Source organism: Leucoraja erinacea, chromosome 24, assembly GCF_028641065.1.
Source record: "Leucoraja erinacea ecotype New England chromosome 24, Leri_hhj_1, whole genome shotgun sequence".
Taxonomy (NCBI): domain Eukaryota; kingdom Metazoa; phylum Chordata; class Chondrichthyes; order Rajiformes; family Rajidae; genus Leucoraja; species Leucoraja erinaceus.
The window spans coordinates 19451608-19475125 of NC_073400.1; the positions used below are offsets into that span (position 1 = coordinate 19451608).

General features: G+C 51.7%; 1 protein-coding gene across 1 annotated transcript; it reads right to left on the reverse strand.

Annotated features, from left to right (window-relative positions):
* Positions 1–373: 373 nt before the first annotated feature.
* Positions 374–21539, reverse strand: LOC129708725 (A disintegrin and metalloproteinase with thrombospondin motifs 5-like). The gene is given in 9 exon segments (XM_055654674.1): positions 374–1553; positions 3031–3206; positions 4830–4993; positions 5791–5977; positions 6059–6333; positions 15161–15328; positions 17710–17848; positions 20933–21445; positions 21447–21539. Coding segments are annotated over 9 exon segments (2631 nt in total). The 3' UTR covers positions 374–637.
* Between the last annotated feature and the right edge of the window lie 1979 nt (positions 21540–23518).

Here is a 23518-nt window from a genome sequence, read left to right on the forward strand (position 1 = left end):
AGGAGCAGGGAGGTTCTACTGCAGTTGTACAGGGTCTTGGTGAGACAACACCTGGAGTATTGCGTACAGTTTTGGTCTCCAAATCTGAGGAAGGACATTATTGCCATACAGGGAGTGCAGAGAAAGTTCACCAGACTGATTCCTGGGAAGTCAGGACTTTCATATGAAGAAAGACTGGATAGACTCGGCTTGTACTCGCTAGAATTTAGAAGATTGAGGGGGATCTTATAGAAACTTACAAATACACATACACAGACACACATACGGGGACGAAGACACACATACACACCCAAACACACACACGATCGCACACAGAGACAGATACACAGACGCACAAACATAAATACAAAACCACACACAGGGTGTGTTTCAAGCAGATTTATTGAATGTTAGAAATGTCAAATTATGGAAATGTCAGCAGGTGGTATAAATAGATTCAGACAGACTAATTGTGAGTTATATCCGTCTATAATCACCGCGTCTGACCCGTGGCCTGGGAGTGGGGGATGGGACAGTGCAGAGGGAGTTTCATCTGTGACCAGGGAGTATGAGACTGGACGTAGAGGGAGCTTCAATGTGTCTGTCGCGTGCCCTGAGAGTGCGTGAAGGAACGGTGCGGAGGGAGCCTCCCCTGTGTCTAACCCTTGCTCCTGGAGTGTGTGATGGGACGGTATGCAGCGAGCTTCACCTTGGGTCTAAGCCTCCCTTTCCCCTGGCAAGCCCCTCTCACACACAGCGCCATGGCGAGTGGCTGCTGCTCTGGGCTGCAACCCTGGGCTGGCCTCCCTGCTCCATCCACACAATGCACCCTCCTCGCCACCCAGCCCACCCCACAGGAACTTGAGCAGAGCTGCCAGGGTCCTGCCCGCCAGCAAACCAGGGCGGTAGCCAGGGCCCCGCCGGGGGTGGGGGCAGGAGGAAGTGGTGATGTGTGCTCCTGGCTGGAGCTAAGGCTGGGGACACGACTCGGGACTGCAGTAGGGGCTAGAGTGGCGATGGGGGTGGGGACTGGGGTTGGTATAGGTGTGGGGTCTGGGTTGGAGACCCCAGCTTGGTCTTGACTGGGGACAGGGTTCGAGACCAGAGTGGGGTCCAGTGCAGGGATTGGGGTTGGGAGCGGTATTGCTACAGGAGTGGGGCCTATGCCGGGCACGAGGGCAGGGTTAGGGCTGAGCACGCCGGGGTCAGGTCCTGGCGCCCCCGTCGGCTTCGCGCTCTGCTTCTGCCGGTAGTAGGAGTAAGTGAGGCGGACCACCCCTCGGCCTCGGGGATGGTAGACCTGCAGGTTGAGGGCGTGGGTGAGAGGCCGGTGGGTCAGGGCCTCCAGCTTGTCGCGGCGGGGTCCCCAGCCCGAGTACTGCAGCGCCACTCCCCCCGCCTGGATCAGGCTGGGGAAGACGGTGACCCGCCCCTCCCCATTCACCGCGTAGCTGCCGTCCTCCCTCCGCACGGCCAGGTAGGCAGAGAGCCGGGAATGCCCCCTCCGGGGCAACTGCTGCACCTTCAGTCTGGCTGCCCCCCGCGGGATCACCACCACCTCGGTGTAGTTCACCCTGTGGGGCAGATGGACAAGTCAGGGGGCTGCACCCACTGCACTCCCATAACCGCACCCTAGACCCCACCACACTCCCACACCCCCGCCTCATCAATTCCTACTGCGCTCCTTCACCCCGTGCCCCACCCCATCTCCGTATAGTTCCCCCTCTGGGGCAGCTAGACGGGCTGAGGCTGCACCCACTCTTACATCTCCATCCTCACCCCCAACCTTGCCCCCATCACACTTTCACACCCCCATATCGTCAACCCCCACCCCCACCCCCCCCCCCCCCCCCACGCACCCACAGCGCCAGCCCCACCCCCACCCCACCGTGTAGTTCGCGTTGAGGATCAGATCGGCGGGTCAAGGGCTAGACCATCACCCCCCACACTCACACCCTCACACCCCCACCCGCACCCTCTCATCCCCAACGCCCCCCCCCCCCCCCTACCCACCCCTGTGGGGCAGATAGATGGGTCAGGGGCTGCAGCACTGCATAACCACACCCACCTTTACACCTCGCCAACCCACCGTCCTCCCAGATCCACCCCCACACTCACACACCCAACCCCCACCTCAATGTTATTCACACTGTGAGGCAGATACAGAGACCAGGGGCTGCTCCCACTGCATTCCTACCTCCCCACCACCCCGCTCCCCCACCCTTACCCCGCCTTGCTATAGTTCACCCTTTGGGGCAAACAGAGGGGTCGGGGGCTGCACCCACTGGTACAGCATCAGAGGGCAAGGGGTAGCTGATGAGGTGAACGGGCACGTGGGGCAATGGGTAGGGTGCGGGTGCCACAGTCATGCCTGTTACGGGTGGAAGGGAAGGCCGGTCATCGTGGAGGTCAGATCAAGGTTCAATGTCAGGGTTGGAGGTTTACAGTTGAATGGTCAAAGGTTGTCCTGTCCATGGGTTTATGGGTCAAGATTGAGTGTGGATATAGAGAGGGGTGTGAGGATCGCAGTCATATTTTGCAGGGTCAAAGTACAGTAGAGTCACAGGTTTGAAAGAGGGGGGTCAAGGTTTAGCAGGAGTGGGTCGGCAGCTGGGGAAGCAAAGGCAGCCGAGGCCAAAGTGTGGAATGTCTGCAGAGGTTTCCAGCTATTCTGTAATTTAAGAAGCATCGGTCAGAGGTTGATGGGCAAGGGTCAGAGATTGAGTGGTGGGTTTCCAAGGCAGGTTAATGGGGTGGGTTGGAAGTTTGAGGGGCGGTTTCAGGGGACACAGGAACCGTTTGGAGACCGACAAGCAGGGTTGTAAGTCGGGGCCAGAGTGTGCGAGTCAGGGGATTGGTTCAGGGGGTTGAAGATTAGAGTTTGGTCAAGGGGCATAATTGGTAGATCAGGGGCACGGAAAAGAGGTCAAGGCCAGGGTTCAGAGGGAGGGAAGGGGGTATGGATTCAGAGACCAGGGGGCAGGTTTGGGCAGAGTTTGAAGGTCATGGTCAGGGTTTGGAGGATGAGGGAGGCTGGCTGCTTTCACTCACGCTTTGCCGCGGAAGTGGTCGATCACCCTCTCGCAGTCGGTGTCCGAGCCCCCACACACACCGCATCGGCTGTAGCGCTTCCTGGAGCCGATCACCCCGTCACAGCCGGTCCTCACACACTGGCTCCTCACGCACACTGCGTCACTGTGCGGGTAGCAGCGCGTACCGTCCCTCACCTGTAGGGGGTGGGGGTGGGGGGGGGGGGGGGGGGGGGGGGGGGGCATTGAGCCCGTGTTGACTCTACATTGATCATGCATCGACGTCATTGACTCAATATGGATCAGCATTGACGCCACACTGCCCTGTGTTGACCTGCATTGACCCCATGTTGACACCACATTGACCCCATGTTGATTGCGCATTGACCTTGCCATGACCCTGCATTTGGTTTTGGTTTATTACTGTCATGTATAACAGGATTGAGTGAAAAGATTTGTTTCCACGCCTTCCAGTCAAAGCCCACGATGCATGAGTGTAACCAAACTGTGCACATGTACAACGGGTAGTGCGAGTGTAGAATATAGTGTGACAGCGTTAGACTGTTACAGCTAGGGAGAAAGTGCAGATTTTTAAAAAAGTGCAAGGTCTGCAATGAGGGAGGTTGGAAGATCGGCACTGCGCCCTGATTTAGGGGAAGACCGTTCAGTAACCTGATAACAGCGGGGAAGAAGCTGTTCCAGAATCTGGTGGTACGTGCTTTCAAGCTTTTGTATTTTCCGTTCTGCATTAAAGGTGAGAGGAAGGAACGGCAAAAGTGTAAAATGTCCTTAATTATGTTGGCTGCGTGAAATATAAATCGAGTTAATGGTGGGGTGGATGGAAGAGTTTGGAGTTTGTTTGAGATGGATTGGGCTACATTCACAACTCTCTGTAATGTCTTATGGGCTTGGACTGAACTACTTTCAAAACCAAGTTATGATCCATCCTAATAGGATGCTTTCAACGGCACATCTGTGGATGTTAGAATCATTGGAGACCTGCCAAATGGTGTCAAACGTTAGAGGAAGTATTGGTGCGCTTTCTTGGCCATGGCTTCAATGTGATTGAACCTAAGTTGACCCTGCAAGTTGACAATGTTGACCTGCATTGATGCCACATTGAAGCAATGTTGACCCCGTGTTGACCCCGTGTTGGTCCGCATGGGTTTAGATTTATTACTGTCATGTGTAGCGAGGTACAATGAAAAGCTTTGTTTTGCTAGCCAATCAAATCATGTAATAATATAGATAAATATAACTTAAGCCAAAGTATAATGATTGGAGCAAATGTGAAGATAGAGTGAAGAATGTACACTAGTTCCCAGCATTGGCGCGCATTAGCTCCATACACAAAGTCCAATGTCTTCGACGGGGTAGAGGTGAATCAGAGAGGACACCAGCTTAGGGAAGGACAGTTGCGAATCCTGATAACAGAGGGGAAGAAGGTGTTCGTGGGTCTGTACCTACCACAGGGAGAGGAATGACTGGAGTAGGATGTCTTTCATTATGTTGGCTGCTTTCCGAAAGCAGTGTAAAGTGTAGACGGAACCAATGGTGGAAACTCCGTTCTGTGTGATGGACGGGGCTACATCCACAACTCTTGTGCTATATCTTGCGGTCTTGGTCGAAGCTGTTCCCAAACCAAGCTGTGATGTAACCCAACAGTATGCATTGAGCCTGTGTTGACCTATTCAAGGGCAGGTGGGCTTTGGGGTTAATCCCTCCTGTGAGCGGCCAGCCTTGCGGGGAACAAGGGGGTGGAGGAGCAGACAGGCAGTGTGGGGGCGAGGTGAGTTGGGTAGGGAGGGGAGACGGACCAACCTTGACGGAGAAGACTGTGACCAGGTCGGTGCCCTTCAGCAGGCAGTTGAGTTTGCAGAGGTCTGGCCAGCGGATGCCATGGTAGTACGGTTCCCACTCCTGCAGCGTCCCGTCCGGAGATGAGCCGTTCCTCGCCTCGCACTGCTCCTGCCGGAAACTCACACCTGTCGGCACACCACGGACTTCCCGTCAGATAAATCCCAGCCTCAGAGTGTAGGGACCACCAGAGTACATGGAGGGGGCAGAGGACTGGGTTCAGGACGGGCAGATGCAATTTGATCCACATAGTTCAATGGAGTGGTCATACAGTGAGGTGCAACAAAGCAAGTGCAGGGGATGCACACATTGCCACGCATTTTCTCCGGGAAGTGGGAAGTGGATGGGCGGTTCCAGTTTAAGGCCATATTTCAGACTCGCAGGCAGATCACAAAGCTCAGTGCCCCAGCATCAATCCTGACCTCGGCTGGTGGAGTTTGCACCTCCTGCCAGTGACCCTTGGTTGCTCCAGTTTCCTCCCACACCCCAAAAATGTGTGGGTCGATGGGGTAATTGGCTGCTGTGAAATGCCCTAATATGTGGATGAGGGGGGGGGGGGTCAGGAGATGAACCTGATGGGGGGGGGCGGGGGTCAGGAGGGGAACCTGGGGGGGGGGGGGGGGGGGGGGGGGGGGGGGGGGGGGGGGGGGGGGGCCATTGGGAGAATAAAAATACGATTCATGTGGCATAGGTGTACATCGGTGATTGGTGTGCGCTTGGGCTCAGTGGGCTGAAGGGCGTGTTCTATGACTCGATGACCATGGTTTAATGCTGATCTGGAAAAAGGGCTAGTATGAGGAAGTTGCACCAGAGTAATGGGAACGTTTAGTATCTGAGGATCAGAGGAGAAACGGGCAGTGAGAGACGGGCAGTGGCGGGGACAAGCTAAGTGGGCTGGCTGCTGCTTGTGACCATGTGAACCTACCGTTGTCGTTCGGGCACGACTCCAGGTTGCACGATTGGAACCTCTCCCACGTCCCCAGGCAGAAGTGGCCGAAGTTGGTGGGAGTGGGATTGTCACAGCGGCGCCGAGAGTACTGGACCCCACCGCCACATGAACGAGAGCAGGATCTCCACGGACCCCAGGAACCCCAGCTCCCGTTTACCGGAGTCTGGAAAAAAGCAACAGTCACCAGGGGTCAGACACAAGGTGATTGAGGCTCCCTCTGCGCTGTCCTTGGTTGGGTACGTACCAGTTGTTTCCAGTTGGCGGTACACTTGCCGCGGAGGCAGACGGCTGTTCCCCCGCACGGGGTCCCGTCGGCGGCGGGCAGCTGCTTGCTGACGTGCTGCCACTCACCCTGGTGCCGAGCCAAGCACCACAGCATCGGGCACGGGTCCAGGCCCGGTCGCGCCCGGAACCCCGGGCCATAGGACAACCGGCACTGGATATCCCGGTCATAGGTCGTGCCGGCAAGAGGGACGGATTCAGCCAAAGAGACGGACGGTTCGTTCAAGAGGCAGTCACCTGTGCGGGGGAGAGGGGAAACCATGAGCTGGGGGTCCGATAGGTGAGCGGGAGGTGGGAGAGAGTGTTGGGAAAATGGCGAGAGGAAGAGGAGGCCAGGGAAGAGAAATTTCCATCTCACTCCTCTCCGTTGTTTTCTATTGCATCGTCTCAGGAGTGAACGCGAACATTATCCCTACACCTCATGATTCTATATGCCTGCATAAGGTCACCCCTCCATCTCCTTCACGCCAGACAAAACACTCAGCCTGTCCAGCTTTTCCTTCTAACATGCCCATCATGAGAGGATAACATCCTCGTGGATCTTTCCTGCACTGTTCCAGCTTAATGACATCCTTCCCATAACAATGTGACCATAAGTGTGGGCTCGCCAACACCTTGTACAGCTGTAACATAACTGTTGTCTGTTCCCTGACCGTTAAAGGCAAGCATGTCAAACCCCTTCTCCACCCCGTGTATCCAGTGCCCTCCCTTTCAGGAAATAAGTATCTGTACCCTGAGATATCTGTGTCTTCAACAGTCTCATAGACCTTGCCATTTACTGTGTGACTCACCCTTGTTTAACTCACCAACATGGAGAATGACTTCTCTGAGTTCAATTCCACCTGCCATTCCTTGGCCACATCCCCAGTTCATCTAAATCCTGTTATAATCTTACACAGCCTTCCGCACAACCCACCACACCACCCGTTTTGGTGTCATCCTCAAACTTACAACCCATGTAAACAATATTGCCATCCACATTGTTAATGTAAATGACAGACAACAGGGAACGAGCACCGATGCCTGTGGAACTCCACTGGAGGTCGATCACCAATCTGAATACCAACTCACCACTACCACTCTCCGACTTCTTCCATCAGCTAATTTCCTGTCCAATTGGCAAGTGTGGAATGCTGGATTTTGGTCAGTCTCTACCTACACAGGTCACTGAGGAAATGTGGCATGATTTTTACAAACTTCTGCACACACATCTCAACCCGAAACATCACCCATCCCTTCTCTCCAGAGATGCTGCCCGCCCTGCTGAGTTACTCCAACTTTTTGTGCCTACCTTCGGTTTAAACCAGCATCTACAGTTCCTACTTACACATAGAAAGTGCACTGTCGGGTTGCATTGCAACTTGGTTTGGGAACCATTGCAAGTTGGTTTCTGCCCAACACCGCAAGAAATTGCAGAGTTGTAGATATAGTTTAGTTTAGTTTATATATACAGTACAGAAACAGGCCCATTGGTCAACCGGGACCATGCCAATCAGTAATCCCTGTAGACCAGCACTATCCTAAACACACCAGGAACAATTCACATTTTTTTCTACAGCCAAATTAATCTACAAAATTGTACGTCTTTGGAATGTGGGAAGAAACCGGAGGACCTGGAGAAATCACATGCGTGGAGAATATCCAAACTCTGAACAGACAGCACCCACAGGTAGGCTCATACCTGGGCCTCACCGCACCACTGCGCCACCCGCTCAGTCAATAGCAAAGACCAGACTCCCCCACCATTGACTCATTCTGCACTTCATGCTGTCTTGGTAAAGCAGCCAACATAATGAAAGACCTTAGGTACACAAAAATGCTGGCGAAACTCAGCGGGTGCAGCAGCATCTATGGAGCGAAGGAAATAGGCAACGTTTCGGGCCAAAACACTTGGGTACCTTCGATTTTCCAGCATCTGCAGTTCCTTCTTAGTCAAAGACCTTCCCCACTCCCATCGGGCAGGAGATACAGAAGCTTGACAGAACGCACACCACAGACAGCTTCTTGCTCTCTGTTATCTGTCTTCTGAACAGTCCTTCCACAAGTGAGGGTACAGTACCCATTCTCCAGCCTCTCTAATTGCAGATTTTGGACTTTATATTGTGCACACTGTATCTTTCTTTTCGCTTAACCTATTGCATAGAACATAGAGCACCAAAGGAGCAGGCCCTTCAGTCCACAATGTCCGTATCAAACATGATACCAAGATCAAATCTTACATGTCTGCACACAATCCACATCAATCCATTCCCTGCATATCCATATGTCTAGCCAAAAGTCTCATAAATGCCACTATCATATCTGCCTCAACCACTGCCCTAAGCAGCAGGTTCCAGCCATTCACCACCCACTGTGCAAAAAACCTGTCCCACACATCTCCTTTAAATTTTGTTTCACTCATACCTTAAAGCTATTTGACTTTTCTAACCTGGAAAAAAAGGTTCTGACTGTCTACCCTATCTTTGCCTGTCATTGGGATAAATAGTCTGGCTTTGTCTGCGGCAGGTCATTGCTTGATTGAGATTTTGATGAAATTACAGAGGAGATTGATGAAGGTAGGGCAGTGGATGCTGTGGATATTAGCAAGGCACTTGATAAAGTCCTTCATGGTAGGTCGATCCAGAAGTTTAAGGTGCATGGGACTCACAGTGATGTGGTAGTTTGGCTTCAGAACTGGCATAGCCATGGAGGACGGAGGGTGGCAGTGGAAGGGAGTTGTCGTGGCTGGAGATTTGTGACCAGTGCAGTTCCACAGGGTTAGGCTTGTTGGCCTGTAGGTCCCAGGCTCTTTCATTCAGCCATTCTGGAAAAGAGGCACATTAGCCAGCCTCAAGTCTTCTGGTACTTCACCCATGGTTATCGTTGACCCAGATATCTCCGCCAGGGGCCATGCAATTTTCTCCCTAGCTTCCAAAATGACATCCTCTAATACATCTGTTTAAGAAGGACCTGCAGATGCTGGAAAATCGAAGGTAGACAAAATTGCTGGAGAAACTCAGCGGGTGAGGCAGCATCTATGGAGCGAAGGGAATAGGCGACGTTTTGCGTCGAGACCCTTCTTCCTAGAATACAGCTGCTCAGGTCCCAAGGAGGGGGCACCTCCCTCTGTTATTGTAACTACCTTAATGTATTTAAGATCTCCAGCACCTCCTCCTCTACAACGTGGACTCTCTTCAAGACTTCACTATTACCTTTCCCGATTTCCCCAGCATCCATGTCTTTCTCCACAGTAAATACCACCAACCAATAGTAATTTATCACCTTGCACATCTCCCGTGGCTCCACACATAGGTTTAGGTTTAGGATTAAGAGTACCGAGATACAGGTGAAACGCTTTATTTTAGAAACATAGAAACATAGAAATTAGGTGCAGGGGTAGGCCATTCGGCCCTTCGAGCCTGCACCGCCATTCAATATGATCATGGCTGATCATCCAACTCAGTATCCCATACCTGCCTTCTCTCCATACCCCCTGATCCCCTTAGCCACAAGGGCCACATCTAACTCCCTCTTAAATATAGCCAATGAACTGGCCTCAACTACCCTCTGTGGCAGAGAGTTCCAGAGATTCACCACTCTCTGCGTGAAAAAAGTTCTTCTCATCTCGGTTTTAAAGGATTTCCCCTTTATCCTTAAGCTGTGACCCCTTGTCCTGGACTTCCCTAACAACGGGAACAATCTTCCTGCATCTAGCCTATCCAACCCCTTAAGAATTTTGTAAGTTTCTATAAGATCCCCTCTCAATCTTCTAAATTCTAGAGAGTATAAACCAAGTCTATCCAGTCTTTCTTCATAAGACAGTCCTGACATCCCAGGAATCAGTCTGGTGAACCGTCTCTGCACTCCCTCTATGGCAATAATGTCCTTCCTCAGATTTGAAGACCAAAACTGTACGCAATACTCCAGGTGTGGTCTCACCAAGACCCTGTACAACTGCAGTAGAACCTCTCTGCTCCTATACTCAAATCCTTTTGCAATGAAAGCTAACATACCATTCGCTTTCTTTACTGCCTGCTGCACCTGCATGCCTACCTTCAATGACTGGTGTACCATGACACCCAGGTCTCGCTGCATCTCCCCCTTTCCCAATCGGCCACCATTTAGATAATAATCTGCTTTCCTATTTTTGCCACCAAAATGGATAACCTCACATTTATCCACATTATACTGCATCTGCCAAACATTTGCCCACTCACCCAGCCTATCCAAGTCACCCTGCAGTCTCCTAGCATCCTCCTCACAGCTAACACTGCCCCCCAGCTTAGTGTAATCCGCAAACTTGGAGATATTGCCTTCAATTCCCTCATCCAGATCATTAATATATATTGTAAATAGCTGGGGTCCCAGTACTGAGCCTTGGGGTACCCCACTAGTCACTGCCTGCCATTGTGAAAAGGACCCGTTTACTCCTACTCTTTGCTTCCTGTTTGCCAGCCAGTTCTCTATCCACATCAATACTGAACCCCCAATGCCTTGTGCTTTAAGTTTGTATACTAATTTCTTATGTGGGACCTTGTCGAAAGCCTTCTGGAAGTCCAGATACACCACATCCACTGGTTCTCCCCTATCCACGCTACTAGTTACATCCTCGAAAAATTCTATAAGATTCGTCAGACATGATTTACCTTTCGTAAATCCATGCTGACTTTGTCCAATGATTTCACCACTTTCCAAATGTGCTGCTATCCCATCTTTAATAACTGACTCTAGCAGTTTCCCCACTACCGATGTTAGACTAACTGGTCTGTAATTCCCCATTTTCTCTCTCCCTCCCTTCTTAAAAAGTGGGGTTACGTTTGCTACCCGCCAATCTTCAGGAACTACTCCAGAATCTAAAGAGTTTTGAAAGATTATTACTAATGCATCCACTATTTCTGGAGCTACTTCCTTAAGTACTCTGGGATGCAGCCTATCTGGCCCTGGGGATTTATCGGCCTTTAATCCATTCAATTTACCCAACACCACTTCCCAGCTAACCTGGATTTCACTCAATTCCTCCAACTCCTTTGACCCGCGGTCCCCTGCTATTTCCGGCAAATTATTTATGTCTTCCTTAGTGAAGACGGAACCAAAGTAGTTATTCAATTGGTCCGCCATATCCTTGTTCCCCATGATCAACTCCCCTGTTTCTGACTGCAAGGGACCTACATTTGTTTTAACTAATCTCTTTCTTTTCACATATCTATAAAAACTTTTGCAGTCAGTTTTTATGTTCCCTGCCAGTTTTCTTTCATATTCTATTTTTCCTTTCCTAATTAAGCCCTTTGTCCTCCTCTGCTGGTCTTTGAATTTCTCCCAGTCCTCCGGTATGCTGCTTTTTTCTGGCTAATTTGTACGCATCATCCTTCGCTTTGATACTATCCCTGATTTCCCTTGTTATCCATGGATGTTCTACCTTCCCTGATTTATTCTTTTGCCAAACTGGGATGAACAATTTTTGTAGTTCATCCATGCAGTCTTTAAATGTCTTCCATTGCATATCCACCGTCAACCCTTTTAGAATTAATTGCCAGTCAATCTTGGCCAATTCACGTATCATACCCTCAAAGTTACCTTTCTTTAAGTTCAGAACCATTGTTTCTGAATTAACAATGTCACTCTCCATCCTAATGAAGAACTCAACCATATTATGGTCACTCTTGCCCAAGGGGGCACGTACAACAAGATTGCTAACTAACCCTTCCTCATTACTCAATACCCAGTCTAAAATAGCCTGCTCTCTCGTTGGTTCCTCTACATGTTGATTTAGATAACTATCCCGCATACATTCCAAGAAATCCTCTTCCTCAGCACCCCTGCCAATTTGATTCACCCAATCTATATGTAGATTGAAGTCACCCATTATAACCGTTTTGCCTTTGTCGCACGCATTTCTAATTTCCTGTTTGATACCATCTCCAACTTCACTACTACTGTTAGGTGGCCTGTACACAACACCCACCAGCGTTTTCTGCCCCTTAGTGTTTTGCAGCTCTACCCATACCGATTCCACATCCTCCAAACTAATGTCCTTCCTTTCCATTGCATTAATCCCCTCTCTAATCAGTAACGCTACCCCACCTCCTTTTCCTTTCTGTCTATCCCTCCTGAATATTGAATATCCCTGGATGTTCAGCTCCCAGCCTTGGTCACCCTGGAGCCATGTCTCCGTGATCCCAACTATATCATAGTCATTAATAGCTATCTGCACATTCAACTCATCCACCTTATTACGAATGCTCCTTGCATTGAGACACAAAGCCTTCAGGCTTGTTTTTACAACACTCTTACCCCTTACACAATTATGTTGAAAAGTGGCCCTTTTTGATTTTTGCCCTGGTTTTGTCTGCCTGCCACTTTTACTTTTCACCTTGCTACCTATTTCTTCTACCCTCATTTTACACCCTTCGGTCTCTACGCTCACACATTTAAGAAACCCTTTCCCTTTAACTCCATCCTCCACTGTCCCATTCAACACCCCACCCCCCTTATTCAGTTTAAAGCCACCCGTGTAGCAGTGGCAAACCTGCCTGCCAGAATGCTGGTCCCACACCTGTTAAGATGCAATCCGTCCCTTTTGTACAGTTCCCCCTTACCCCAAAACAGATCCCAGTGATCTAAGAATCTAAATCCCTGCCCCGTGCACCAGTTCCTCAGCCACACGTTCAGGTCCCGTATCTCCCTGTTCCTGCTCTCGCCAGCACGGGGAACTGGAAGCAAACCGGAGATAACAACCCTGGAGGTCCTGCTTTTCAACATTTTTCCGAGCTCTCTAAAGTCACGCTGCAGAATATTCATCCCCTTCTTTCCGACATCGTTTGTGCCGACATGCACTACCACTTCCGGATGTTCACCTTCGCCCTTGAGGATTTTCTGCACTCTGTCCGTGACATCCTGGATCCTGGCACCGGGAAGGCAGCACACCATCCTCGCATCCCGTCTGTTGCCGCAGAAACCCCTGTCCGTACCTCTCACGATGGAGTCTCCCACTACAATGGCCTTGCCTGCCTTAGGCCTTTTTGGTTTTGGCTCAACAGCCCTATTCGCATCACAGGCCAGTCCGCCGCTCACGTCTTCTGTCCCAACAGCTTCTAAGCGGATGAACCTGTTTACAAGAGGTACATCACCCGGGGACGTTGGCATTCCATGCTTTCCTCCCTTTCTCACTGTCTCCCACCTTCTCTCTTCCAGTACCTTAGGTGTAACAATCGTACTGTAGGACTTGTCGAGGAACGACTCCGTTTCTCGTACGAACCGGAGGTCATCCACTTGCTTCTCCAGTTCCCCAACACGGCCCTTCAGGAGCTCTACCTGGATGCATTTTTCGCATTTGTAGCAGCCAGAGGCACCAGCGGTGTCCTTGACCTCCCACATACTGCAAGCATCGCACTGAATCAGCTTGCCTGACATCTCCTTCTTTGGTCCCTCCCTCTCAAGCGTATTGCGTGGTCTCCTCTCCTCAGCCTCCGAAGACTCTCGAGCCAAAGACTCACACTTTTCTCACAGGGCACTTCGCTCACTAGGCCGCTCACTCACTGCCGCTCGCAAAGAGCTGTCCTGCTTAAATTGACTGATAAATTGCCTGATTTACCAATTTACAGAGCAAATTCCTCAGTTTTCAACTGTTTCCACCCCTCTCCTCCCACTTGGGCTAGAGCCAATCAGTCGTATCTCTTGCTAATCTGTTGCTGCTGTTGTTCCTCCCAAATCTACAGCAGGTCTGAACAAAGACTGTGCGTCCTTGGCCTTTTAACTGTTTGCACCCCTCTCCTCACACTTGGGCTAGAGCCAATCAGTCGTATCTCTTGCTAATCTGTTGCTGCTGTTGTTCCTCCCAAATCTACAGCAGGTCTGCTTTGCATGCTATCCCATCAGATCAGATAATACCATCATTAAATACAATCAATTCGAGTTCAAATACAATATATAGAGCGATGGTGGAATGGTGGAAGGTGTAGAGTGTAGCATATCAGTTCGACAGATGTCCGCAATGGAGTAGAGGTGAATCAAACAGTACCCTAGCTTATGGAAGGACCGCTCAGAAGCCTGATAACAGAGAGAACAAATTATTCCTGAGTCTGATGGTCCGTGTTTGAAGCTTCTAAACCTTCTGCCCAACGGGATGAAGGAGAAGAAGGAAATGTCAAGGTGGGGCAAGTCTTTGATTCTGTTGGCTGCTTTTCCAGGGCAGCGTGAAGTGTAGATGGAATCAGTGGTGAAGAGTCTGGTCTGTGTGATGGACTGGGCTACATCTACAACACTCTGCAATTCTTAACCAGCCTCTGATTTTTCACAATCCTTATTCTCCCCTGAATCACTCTTTTGCTTTCAATATGCTTGTAGAATCTCTCTAGATTCTTCTTTAACTTATCTGCAACAGGAAAAATAGATTTACAGAGACAAGAAACATAGGTCTTTGTAGGATGCTGTATATCTGCCATTACATTCTGCCCTGGATCACATTGTCAGGAAGAACCCCTCTGTCAGGATGCTATTGACTACACTATTGACTTCAACACTACGATCAGGTCCATACTGACCTTGACCTTGAAGCTGTAGAGAGTGGTGAACAAGGCCCTTGCTTCTATCCAGTCTACCTTCATGATGCATTGCATAAAGAAGGCTGTGAGTATCGTCTGCTGTGTACTGTTTACTCTGTTAGCTTCATGTGAACAAGGAATTTCATTGCTCACTCATGTAAAGGACAATAAACGAATCTAATCTATTTTACGATCTTGTTTTCCATCCTCATTTGCATCTTGTCTACTCCAACATACCTTCGACTTCTCGCTTGACTTCAGCTGCCAAGGCATGACGCATGCCTCCTTTTTACAGACCAGGGCCTGAATATTCTTCACAAACCAGAGCTCCCTAATCCTGCCATCCTTGCATTTGAGCATCGAGCCTAATATGAACCTCACCGCCCCTTCACCGGTGCATGGCACCTTCACCGCCCCCCCCCCCCACAGGGCATACAGGGACCTTTCCCCCCCCCCCCCCCCACAGTGCGGCGCTCCCTCACAGCCCCCCCCCCACAGTGCAGCGTGCGGTGCTCCCTCACAGCCCCACCTGCACGGAGTCTCACCCCTGCCACTTGCAAAGAATCCGAGGGATAAGCGAAAGCTGCAGAGGGACCAGGGCGCAGCCATGTTGACTCTGGACAACATGGGAGACATCATCTGGTGACCCCAGGAGTCCTCCCCCATCTGCACACAAATCTCCGAGTTGTCGTGCGCCATACCGATGAGATGTCCTGCGAATAGGGAGAGAACATCGACAAAATCAGACACAGAGTGAAGCTCCCTCGACACTGTCCCAGTACACTTCAAGGTCAGACACTAATAGCAGCTCTGTGAGTCACTGAAATAAAATCAGAACGGTTAGTTGTCAGGGAGCATTAAAACGTGGTGAGACTTTGGAAGGTTTTGGTGGACTGTGGGAATGGCTCATATGGTCATATAGGAGTCTGCATGAGGGCCAACCAAGAGTTGGGAAATCTGAATCGGATGGCTTGTGGGAGAGGTGCTCGACTTGGAGTATGGCCTGGGGTACAAACTCCAGTGGCGATTGTACAAGAGAGGGAAGCGGCACTGAGGGACTTGCAGTTTGAGTGGTCCTGTGGTTTATACGTGAGGTCATGGGTCCAGACATGGCATGATTTGCACCACGCTTCACTCTTCTACTCTCTGGAAAACTGGTGATGTCTGCTGGTAGATTGTGGACCCCACTGCCACAGATATGGACGGGATTAGTGCCTTAACCTGGTCCTTTTACAAGGCTGTTCTCGTCGGATCAATGCAACGAGGACGTGAGAGGTCATAGGGAAGGGCCTGCCAACCGTCGGCCCAGATGTTTCCCACATCTCAATGGTCTCCTGACATTGGGGGAGCTGACCGATGCCCAGCACCACTCAGGAGGGGCACGCCCCCTTGGATGGAGGGGCCATCAGGGCTTGTGGGCAGCAGGACGACAACTACCCCATGAGAGGGGCAGAGGGGCATCTCCCCGCTGAACATGCTCTCCCTCAGGACCTTCATGTAGTTGCCCCCAAGGACATCCCAGAAGTTTTTTTTATCTGTGTTTTTTAATGAGTAGTGCCCAGTGTCTCGCCTCAGCACGAAGTACAAGTTCTTCCTTCTGCCCGGCCAATGGCAAATTGTCAGGCTCCGTGCTGGTCCAAGTGATCCACCCTGACCAGTCCTACACCATCCAGGCTGGTCCACCGAGGACTACATCCAACTGCTCCACGACCCACCTTTCCTACAAGTTGTTCGTCCAGACTAACTGAAACCTATCCCTTGATCAGGAGAAAGTGTTAGACAGGATGGATCATGAGTAAACTTTCAGGACTCTGCAAGTGTTTGGACTAAGGCCGCATTTCGTAGCCCAAGTCTGGCTTTTGTAAGCTGCTGCAGAGAGTCTCGTAAACGTTAACGGATCCTTGCTGGGGCCTCTTCACTAGGAGAATGCGCCAAGGATGTCCCATATCTGGTCAGCTGTGAGCCTTGTAAAAACTAGGTTGGCCAAATATTTACTGTGAGCAATTAAAGACCCCAAAATCTGGTCACTTACTGCCAACCTGCTCCTCCTCAGAGGGAGGGGGTGGTGTAGCCACGAGAGTGTCCAGTCCTCCCCCCTGTCACGATGGGTGTCAGAGATGCTCGTGAGCGTGGAGCGATTCCGACCGGGCTTAACCCGGCTCCACTGGAATTGCTCACTAGACCCAAGGCCCGGAATCTTTCCCGGGAGCCGGTCCCACACAACATGAGCCGTCTCTCCGAGATAGCCAACGCGCCGTGATGCAGGGAAACGCTTGCTGTCCGGACACGCCTTGGTGGGCTGTTCCATTGTCCGACCGCGGGGAGGGTCCCCAGTGGAGGTCTCTCTCTCTCTGTCTCTGTGAGTCCTCTCCCTTTATATCGGGGACTCGGGGTGTTGTACACAACCGTGCCATGTAATAGATTTGTACATGGATCATGGTCACGCCAGCCGCCTGTCACTGTGTGTACGTGGAGTGTGAGAGGTTGCAGTCCCTGTGGGAGTATTACACGAGGCTGCTCCTCTGATTTGGCTGTATTTCAGCCCCACGCTCCTACCCTTTGGTTACCCAATACGGAGGGGGGCCATTCGGGTCAGTGATGGCTGGGGGGGGGTACCTGGGGGGGGGGGGGATCCCCTTAGCCACAAGGGGTGAACTGGCCTCAACTACCCTCTGTGGTTGTGTGAAAAAAAGTTGCCCAATACGGAGGGGGTGGGTCTGGGGGGGGGGGGGGGGGGGGGGTCTCTCCCTGTCGGTTTGCTCCTGGGGCCTGGCCAAGGTGGCCATTGTTGGGTCCTGGGGATGGGCAGTGAGGTCTCTACCCAAGTCGCTCACGGGCTTACTTCTGTGCCCGCATGTCCCTGGAGAGGGAACACACGGTGTTCACGGGGACTCCATACAATTTGATCACCGCAGGGTCTCGAATGTATCGTGGAGTTAAATATATTGTAATTTGATGCCTGTTGTTTACAAACTGCACGAACAGCAGTATTGATAAATGTAATACCATGATAATTGTGCAAACATATTGTGACTATGCAGAAAACTCCCCTGTAAAGGCAAAAAAAAGAACTTAAAATCAGGCACGTGATTACCAATTTCATGAGCGACGGTGAAGGCACTCTGAAGGCCGATGTCCTGGACCACGGCACAGTTCTGACCACCATCCACCTCACACACCGTCCCAATGTGGCCAAGCCCCAGCGACTCGCAGAAGTTTTCCTGACAGAGGTTCTGACGGGTCAATGGCACCGAGGTGTTAATGCTGTTAGATATTGTACAGACTGTGTACAGTGAGAGTGTGCAGAGAAAGAGGGTGCATAGACAGTGTATGGTCAGTTTACAGAGAGAGTGTACAGGGACAATGGACAGAGAGTCATTGTACTTAGAGAGATAGTACAGCCAGTGTAGAGATACACAGAGACCATGTGCAGGGTATACAGAGATTTTATAGAGTGTGCAGAGAGAGTGTACAGCGAGCGCGTACAGTCAGCAGGGCCGGATTTAGATGAAGAGAGGCCCTAAGCTATTTCTCTTGGGAGGCCACCCCCCCCCTCCCAATCCCCCACCCCCACAACTACAAGGCCATGACTACCCGAAAGTGACAGTGTGACACTTTTAGATCCTACTGTATGTTATCATTGAACAGTTGGTTTCAAAATCCATATTGGATTCACCGCGGAGCCTTACCTGGATCGCCATTTGAAGCTGGAGTGTTGGGCCTGTGGCAGGGATGGAGGTTGGGGCCGGAGGAAGGCAGGTGAGTGGACTGAGGTCGAGGCGATGTCTAGTGGAGGGGTGGTGGGTGGTCAGGGGGGAAGGGGTATGAGGACTGTAGTGTGGGTGGGGAAGAGCTGGGGTCACATGGTTTGAGGGGAATGGGGAAGACCCAGTGGAACAGCCACTGAGGTTACCAGGGTTGGGGGGCCTAGCACTAAGACCCAGCGCAGTCAAACCCAGGGGAGTGGGAGTCTGCAGCGTGGAAACTTCAGGCCCGGTGCTGAGTCCAGGCTGCAGGTAAGGAGACTGCTGCGGGCTGCTGGAGGGCGGTGGAGTGGCTAGGGTCATCGGGCAAAGAGTAGGAGGTCCCGGTGGGCTGATGGTCAGTGAGGCAGCGAGGTGAGTAGCCCCCCCTAGATCTCGAGGCTCTAAGCTTAAGCTTGTCTACCTTATACGTAAATCCGGCCCTGACAGTCAGTGTACAGACAGTGTACAGAGAGAGTGTATAGAGATTATGTAGAGGGTGTACAGAGACTTGTCGAGTGTGGAAAGAGAGCGTACAGAGAACGCATGGAGAGAGTTTAGAGATAGGGATATGACGCGGAAACAGGCCCTTCGGCCCACCGAGTCCCGACGCCGACCCCTACACACACTAGGGACAATTTTTACATTTGCACGCCTTTGGAGTGTGGGAGGAAAGCGAAGATCTCGGAGAAAACCCACGTGGTCACGGGGAGAACGTACAAACTCCAAACAGACAGGACCCGTAGTCAGGATCGAACTCGGGTCTTTGGTGCTGAAAGCGCTGTAAGGCAGCAACTCTACCGCAGTCAGTGTACAGGGGCAGTGTACGGAGACAGTGTATAGAGACAGTCAGTGTACAGAGAGAGTCAGTGTACAGATATCCCCCCTGAGAGCGAGGGACTCTGTGACACCGATCAGTGTACAGAGATGAATGTAATACCATGATAAAAGAATTACGACTGCAAGAAACTCCCTTGTAAAGACTAAAAAAGGATTGTAAAACATGCATGAGTGATTACCAAATTCATGAGCGATGGGGAAGGCGCTCTGAAGGCCAATGTCCTGGACCATGGTGCAGTGTAGACAGATTATGTTGGAACATTTGTACCTATTTTTATGAGTTGTTGTCACAGTGTTTGTGTGTGTGGTTACTGAAGCAGAATTGTGGTCTTGAGCGGATTTGTGAGAGGCAACTCAGAAAGCTTTGGTTCTGTCTGACCACATTGTATTTGTCAGCAGTTCCAGAGCCTCCTTGATTTTTTATTGCTGCTTTAAGGTCCTTTGCAAAGGAATGTGGCAGAGCCCAATAAACAAGGGCTGCCAAAAATAAGAGAGGAGAGAGGGAGGGAGGGGTGGAGAGAGGGGCAGAGAAGGGTGGAGAGAGGGAGAGAGGAGTGGAGAGAGGGGGAGAGAATAGTGGAGGGAGATGGAAGGAAGGGAGGTGAGAGATATAGGGTGAGAGTGAGGGAGAATGAGTGGGAGGGGGGGGAGCGAGAGAGAGAGGGATAGAGAGAGAGAGGCAAAGAGAGAGAATTGAGAGGTTAAAGAGGGAAAGGGGAGTGAAAAGTGTTGGGAGAGAGAGAGAGTGTAAGAGAGAACAGAGGAAGGGAGAGATTGGGGGAAGGAGGGGGATCGAGAGAGAGAAGGAGGGTGAGATTGAGAGAGTGTGTGTTCGACCCCATGTGAGTGTGACTCTGACAAGTGACTCTGAGCTGGGCGGCCTTGCTGTGACAGTGAATCCTGTGAATGTGAGCACGGTGTCACACCATTGATTGTGAGTCCTGTCTGTCTGATCCAGGTAAGTGTGAGCACAGCAAGAATGGTGAGCATGAGTGATCCTGGCAGCTGTAAGCAATGTGGGTGTGGGTCCAGTAAGTGTGACCCAGTGATGTGACTGTGGTGAGTGTGACCACAGATTTAATGCAAGATGAGTGCGAAGCTAAGTACAGAGGATTGAGAATGGCGAGTGTACGCTGGCAGATGTGACTGAGTGTGCCCCTGCAGGTGTGATTTTATGAGTGTTGGCAGTGTGACCCGGCAGGTGTATGCAGCCAGTCTGACACAGTGTAAACATTGATGTGCAGGGACAGCAAATGTGTCCCAATCAGCCTGAGTTGGCGAGTGACCCAGGATGTGTGCCCTGGTGAGTGTGTCACTGTAAGTGTGTCAAGGTAAATGTTCCCATCGAGTGTGCCCTGGTGAATGTGCCTTTGTGGGTGCACTGATGGATGTGCTACGGTGTGTGTCATGATGTGTGTGCCCTAGCCTCAGTGCACAGACCCCAGTGAGTGTGCCCTGGTGAGTGTGCCCCAGTGGGTGTGCCCTGGTGAGTGTGCCCCAGTGAGTGTGCCCCAGTGAGTGTGCCCCAGTGGGTGTGCCCTGGTGAGTGTGCCCAGTGGTTAGGTGAGTGCCCCAGTGAGTGAGTGTGCCCCAGTGAGTGTGCCCTGGTGGGTGTGCCCCAGTGAGTGTGCCCTGGTTAGTGTGCCCCAGTGAGTGTGCCCCAGTGGGTGTGCCCTGGTGAGTGTGCCCTGGTGGGTGTGCCCTGGTGGGTGTGCCCTGGTGGGTGTGCCCTACCTCTCGTGTCAGCAGCAGGGCAGCATCGTACGGTGCCTCTCCCCAGTCTCCCATTTGCCGCCGTTCCCGCTGCCAGCGGCAGAAGGCGTGCAGAGTTTGCCTGGCGTCGGGAACGACCCGCGGACCCATGGCCTGGTCCCACACCACCTCCAGCCGGCTGACCACCAGCCTCACTGCGCTGCCCAGCGACGGGTGCCGGTACAGCCGATCCGCCGCTCCCAGCAGCGCCAGCACATAGGGGCGCACCTCCCCACCCAGTGCGTGCGCCAGACCCACGTCCACCACCACCAGCAGCTCCACCCGCCGCAGCCGGGACGTGCCCACCACCATCCCCTGCTGCCCTCGTGCCCCCGGCTGCCTCCTCGCCCCCAACACCAGCAAGCACCACAGTCCCAGCGACCGTCCCAACATCATCCCCAAAACCCTCGCCTCCCCACTGCAGGGGTGAGCAGGGGTGTCGAGGGTGAAGAGGGCAGGGTAGGGATGTGCAGCGTGGCGTGGCGGGGCCTGGCACAGCCTGGCACGGTGCTGGAACCCTGGTCCGTAATCGGAGGCTGCTTACAAGACGTCCCGAGCCCAAGATCAAGCTCCAGATGACACGTCCCATCCACGAGGTAGGCGGGAGCGAGGAGTGCAGCCAGAAACTCTCAAAGTTGGCAGCCTGTCCCTCTCAGTGTTAACCCTCTCCCCATCCACATCCCGGGCAGACCGTTCCCCATACGAGTAAATTAACCCTTCCCCACCCACACCCGGGGCACCCGCTCCCTCTCAGTGTAAACTCTCTCCCCATCCACACCCAGCAACCCATTCCCCATTGAAGAGGGCGAACCCCCCTCTCTCCGCACACATCCCAGGCAGATTACTGCCTCTTCACAAGGGATTCATCCTCTCAATCACCATTCACTATGTAAGGACACCTGGCAGCACGTTCCCTGCCAGAGAGGATTAACCAGCTGAAAATTAAGGACATCAAGCTGCCCGCTCCCTGTCAGAGGAGATTAACCCTCTCACCTCCATCCACATCCCTGGCTCCCGTTACCCATCAGTTAAACTCTCTCCCTGTCCACACTGCAGGCCACCCGTTCCACATCCGTGAGATTAACCCTCTCAACCCATCTCCTCACCCCCTTTCACAGGGGTTTAACCCTCTCACTCAGAGGAGATTAACCTCTCATTCGCCACTCGCAAGGTAAGCATGTTCCCTGCCAGAGGGGATTAACGTTCTCACCCCCTATCTCCACCCACACTCAGACATTAGTTCCCAGTCAGGGGGGATTACCCCGCTCACAATGTAAGGACGTTGCAGAGCCAGTTCTGTGAAGTACACATTAGTCGCTGAACGACACTGGGAATAATTGATTCAATATGTACCTCCGCTTGCAGATCTGTGTGCCAGATGCTGTCTCCAAAGTTGAGTCGGCCTTGGCACACGTCCCTGCGCTATCTGTTACCCGACTGAAATTCTTGAAATAATTATCTTGATCGTAATGTTTTGAACAGAATAATGCCACATGTACAAAAGTTATATTGAATTCACACGGACAGTAACATGATTGGAAACAGAGTTCCCTCTCACACACACACTGACATCCTGATTCTTGGTTTCCTGCTCCTCCAAGATTATTCCAAATGGAATTTAAACTGGAGGTGGCGGATCACTAATAAAAGAATGTTCCTCACACCAGGCCTCACACAAACGGACATCGCAACTGAAGGAGCATTGGCACTGGCAAATGCAGGTGCTGCTTTACAAGAAAAGAGACAAGGTGCTGGAGGAAATTAGTGACTCAGGTAGCATTTTCGGAGAATGTGATGTTTTTCCTCGCGACTCTTCTTCAGAATGGAAGGTTCCCACACACCTGGACTCACACTGAAATGACCACTTCTTCTTGCGTATGCCATGCACAGCCTAAAGTTGTAGGACAACTTGTTCCATTTGATCTTACTTGATTGTGCACGTCAGGTTGATTGCATTCGTCGATACAGGGCGGACCACGTGAAGGTTGCAATCTCTCACCCCAAATGACCACTGTGCCCTGCCAATGGGAAACGGGCTGCCCTGTATATGGATGGGAGAGGTGGGTGAGAGTTAATGTTCCTGGGATGATTCATTTGTTTGTGTTTGTGGCTCTCTCTCTCTGGTTACTCTGCCACGTTTTGGAAGGAGTTTAATCATTTTTTTTCTTAGTTCTGTTATTTGATCTCCTCTTACAATGCTGATGTTGGCTTCACTCTGTGTCCCAGTTGGCTCAGCTCTCTGTGTGGTCAGTCTTGCGTGTATCGTTCCCCGGCTGTCTGTGGACTATGCGCAGGTGGCCAGACCTTGTTTAATCTCCTTCTTCTCTTCCCACAATGGTGTGGGCAATCTCCTGAGGACAGGTAGAGAGAGAAGGGGGTCAGATATAGGGGAGGAGTGGGGAATTTGAGAAAGAGAGAGAGGGGACAACACGACCAAAGCTGCCTTTGTGGCAGTTTACAAAGATACAGACATCAATTTTACAATAACGTCATCATCATCAACAATAAACTCAGCCTCCCATGGCGAAGGCCTCTAAAGTCCCCGTGGGCACCGCGTGTTCCATCTCC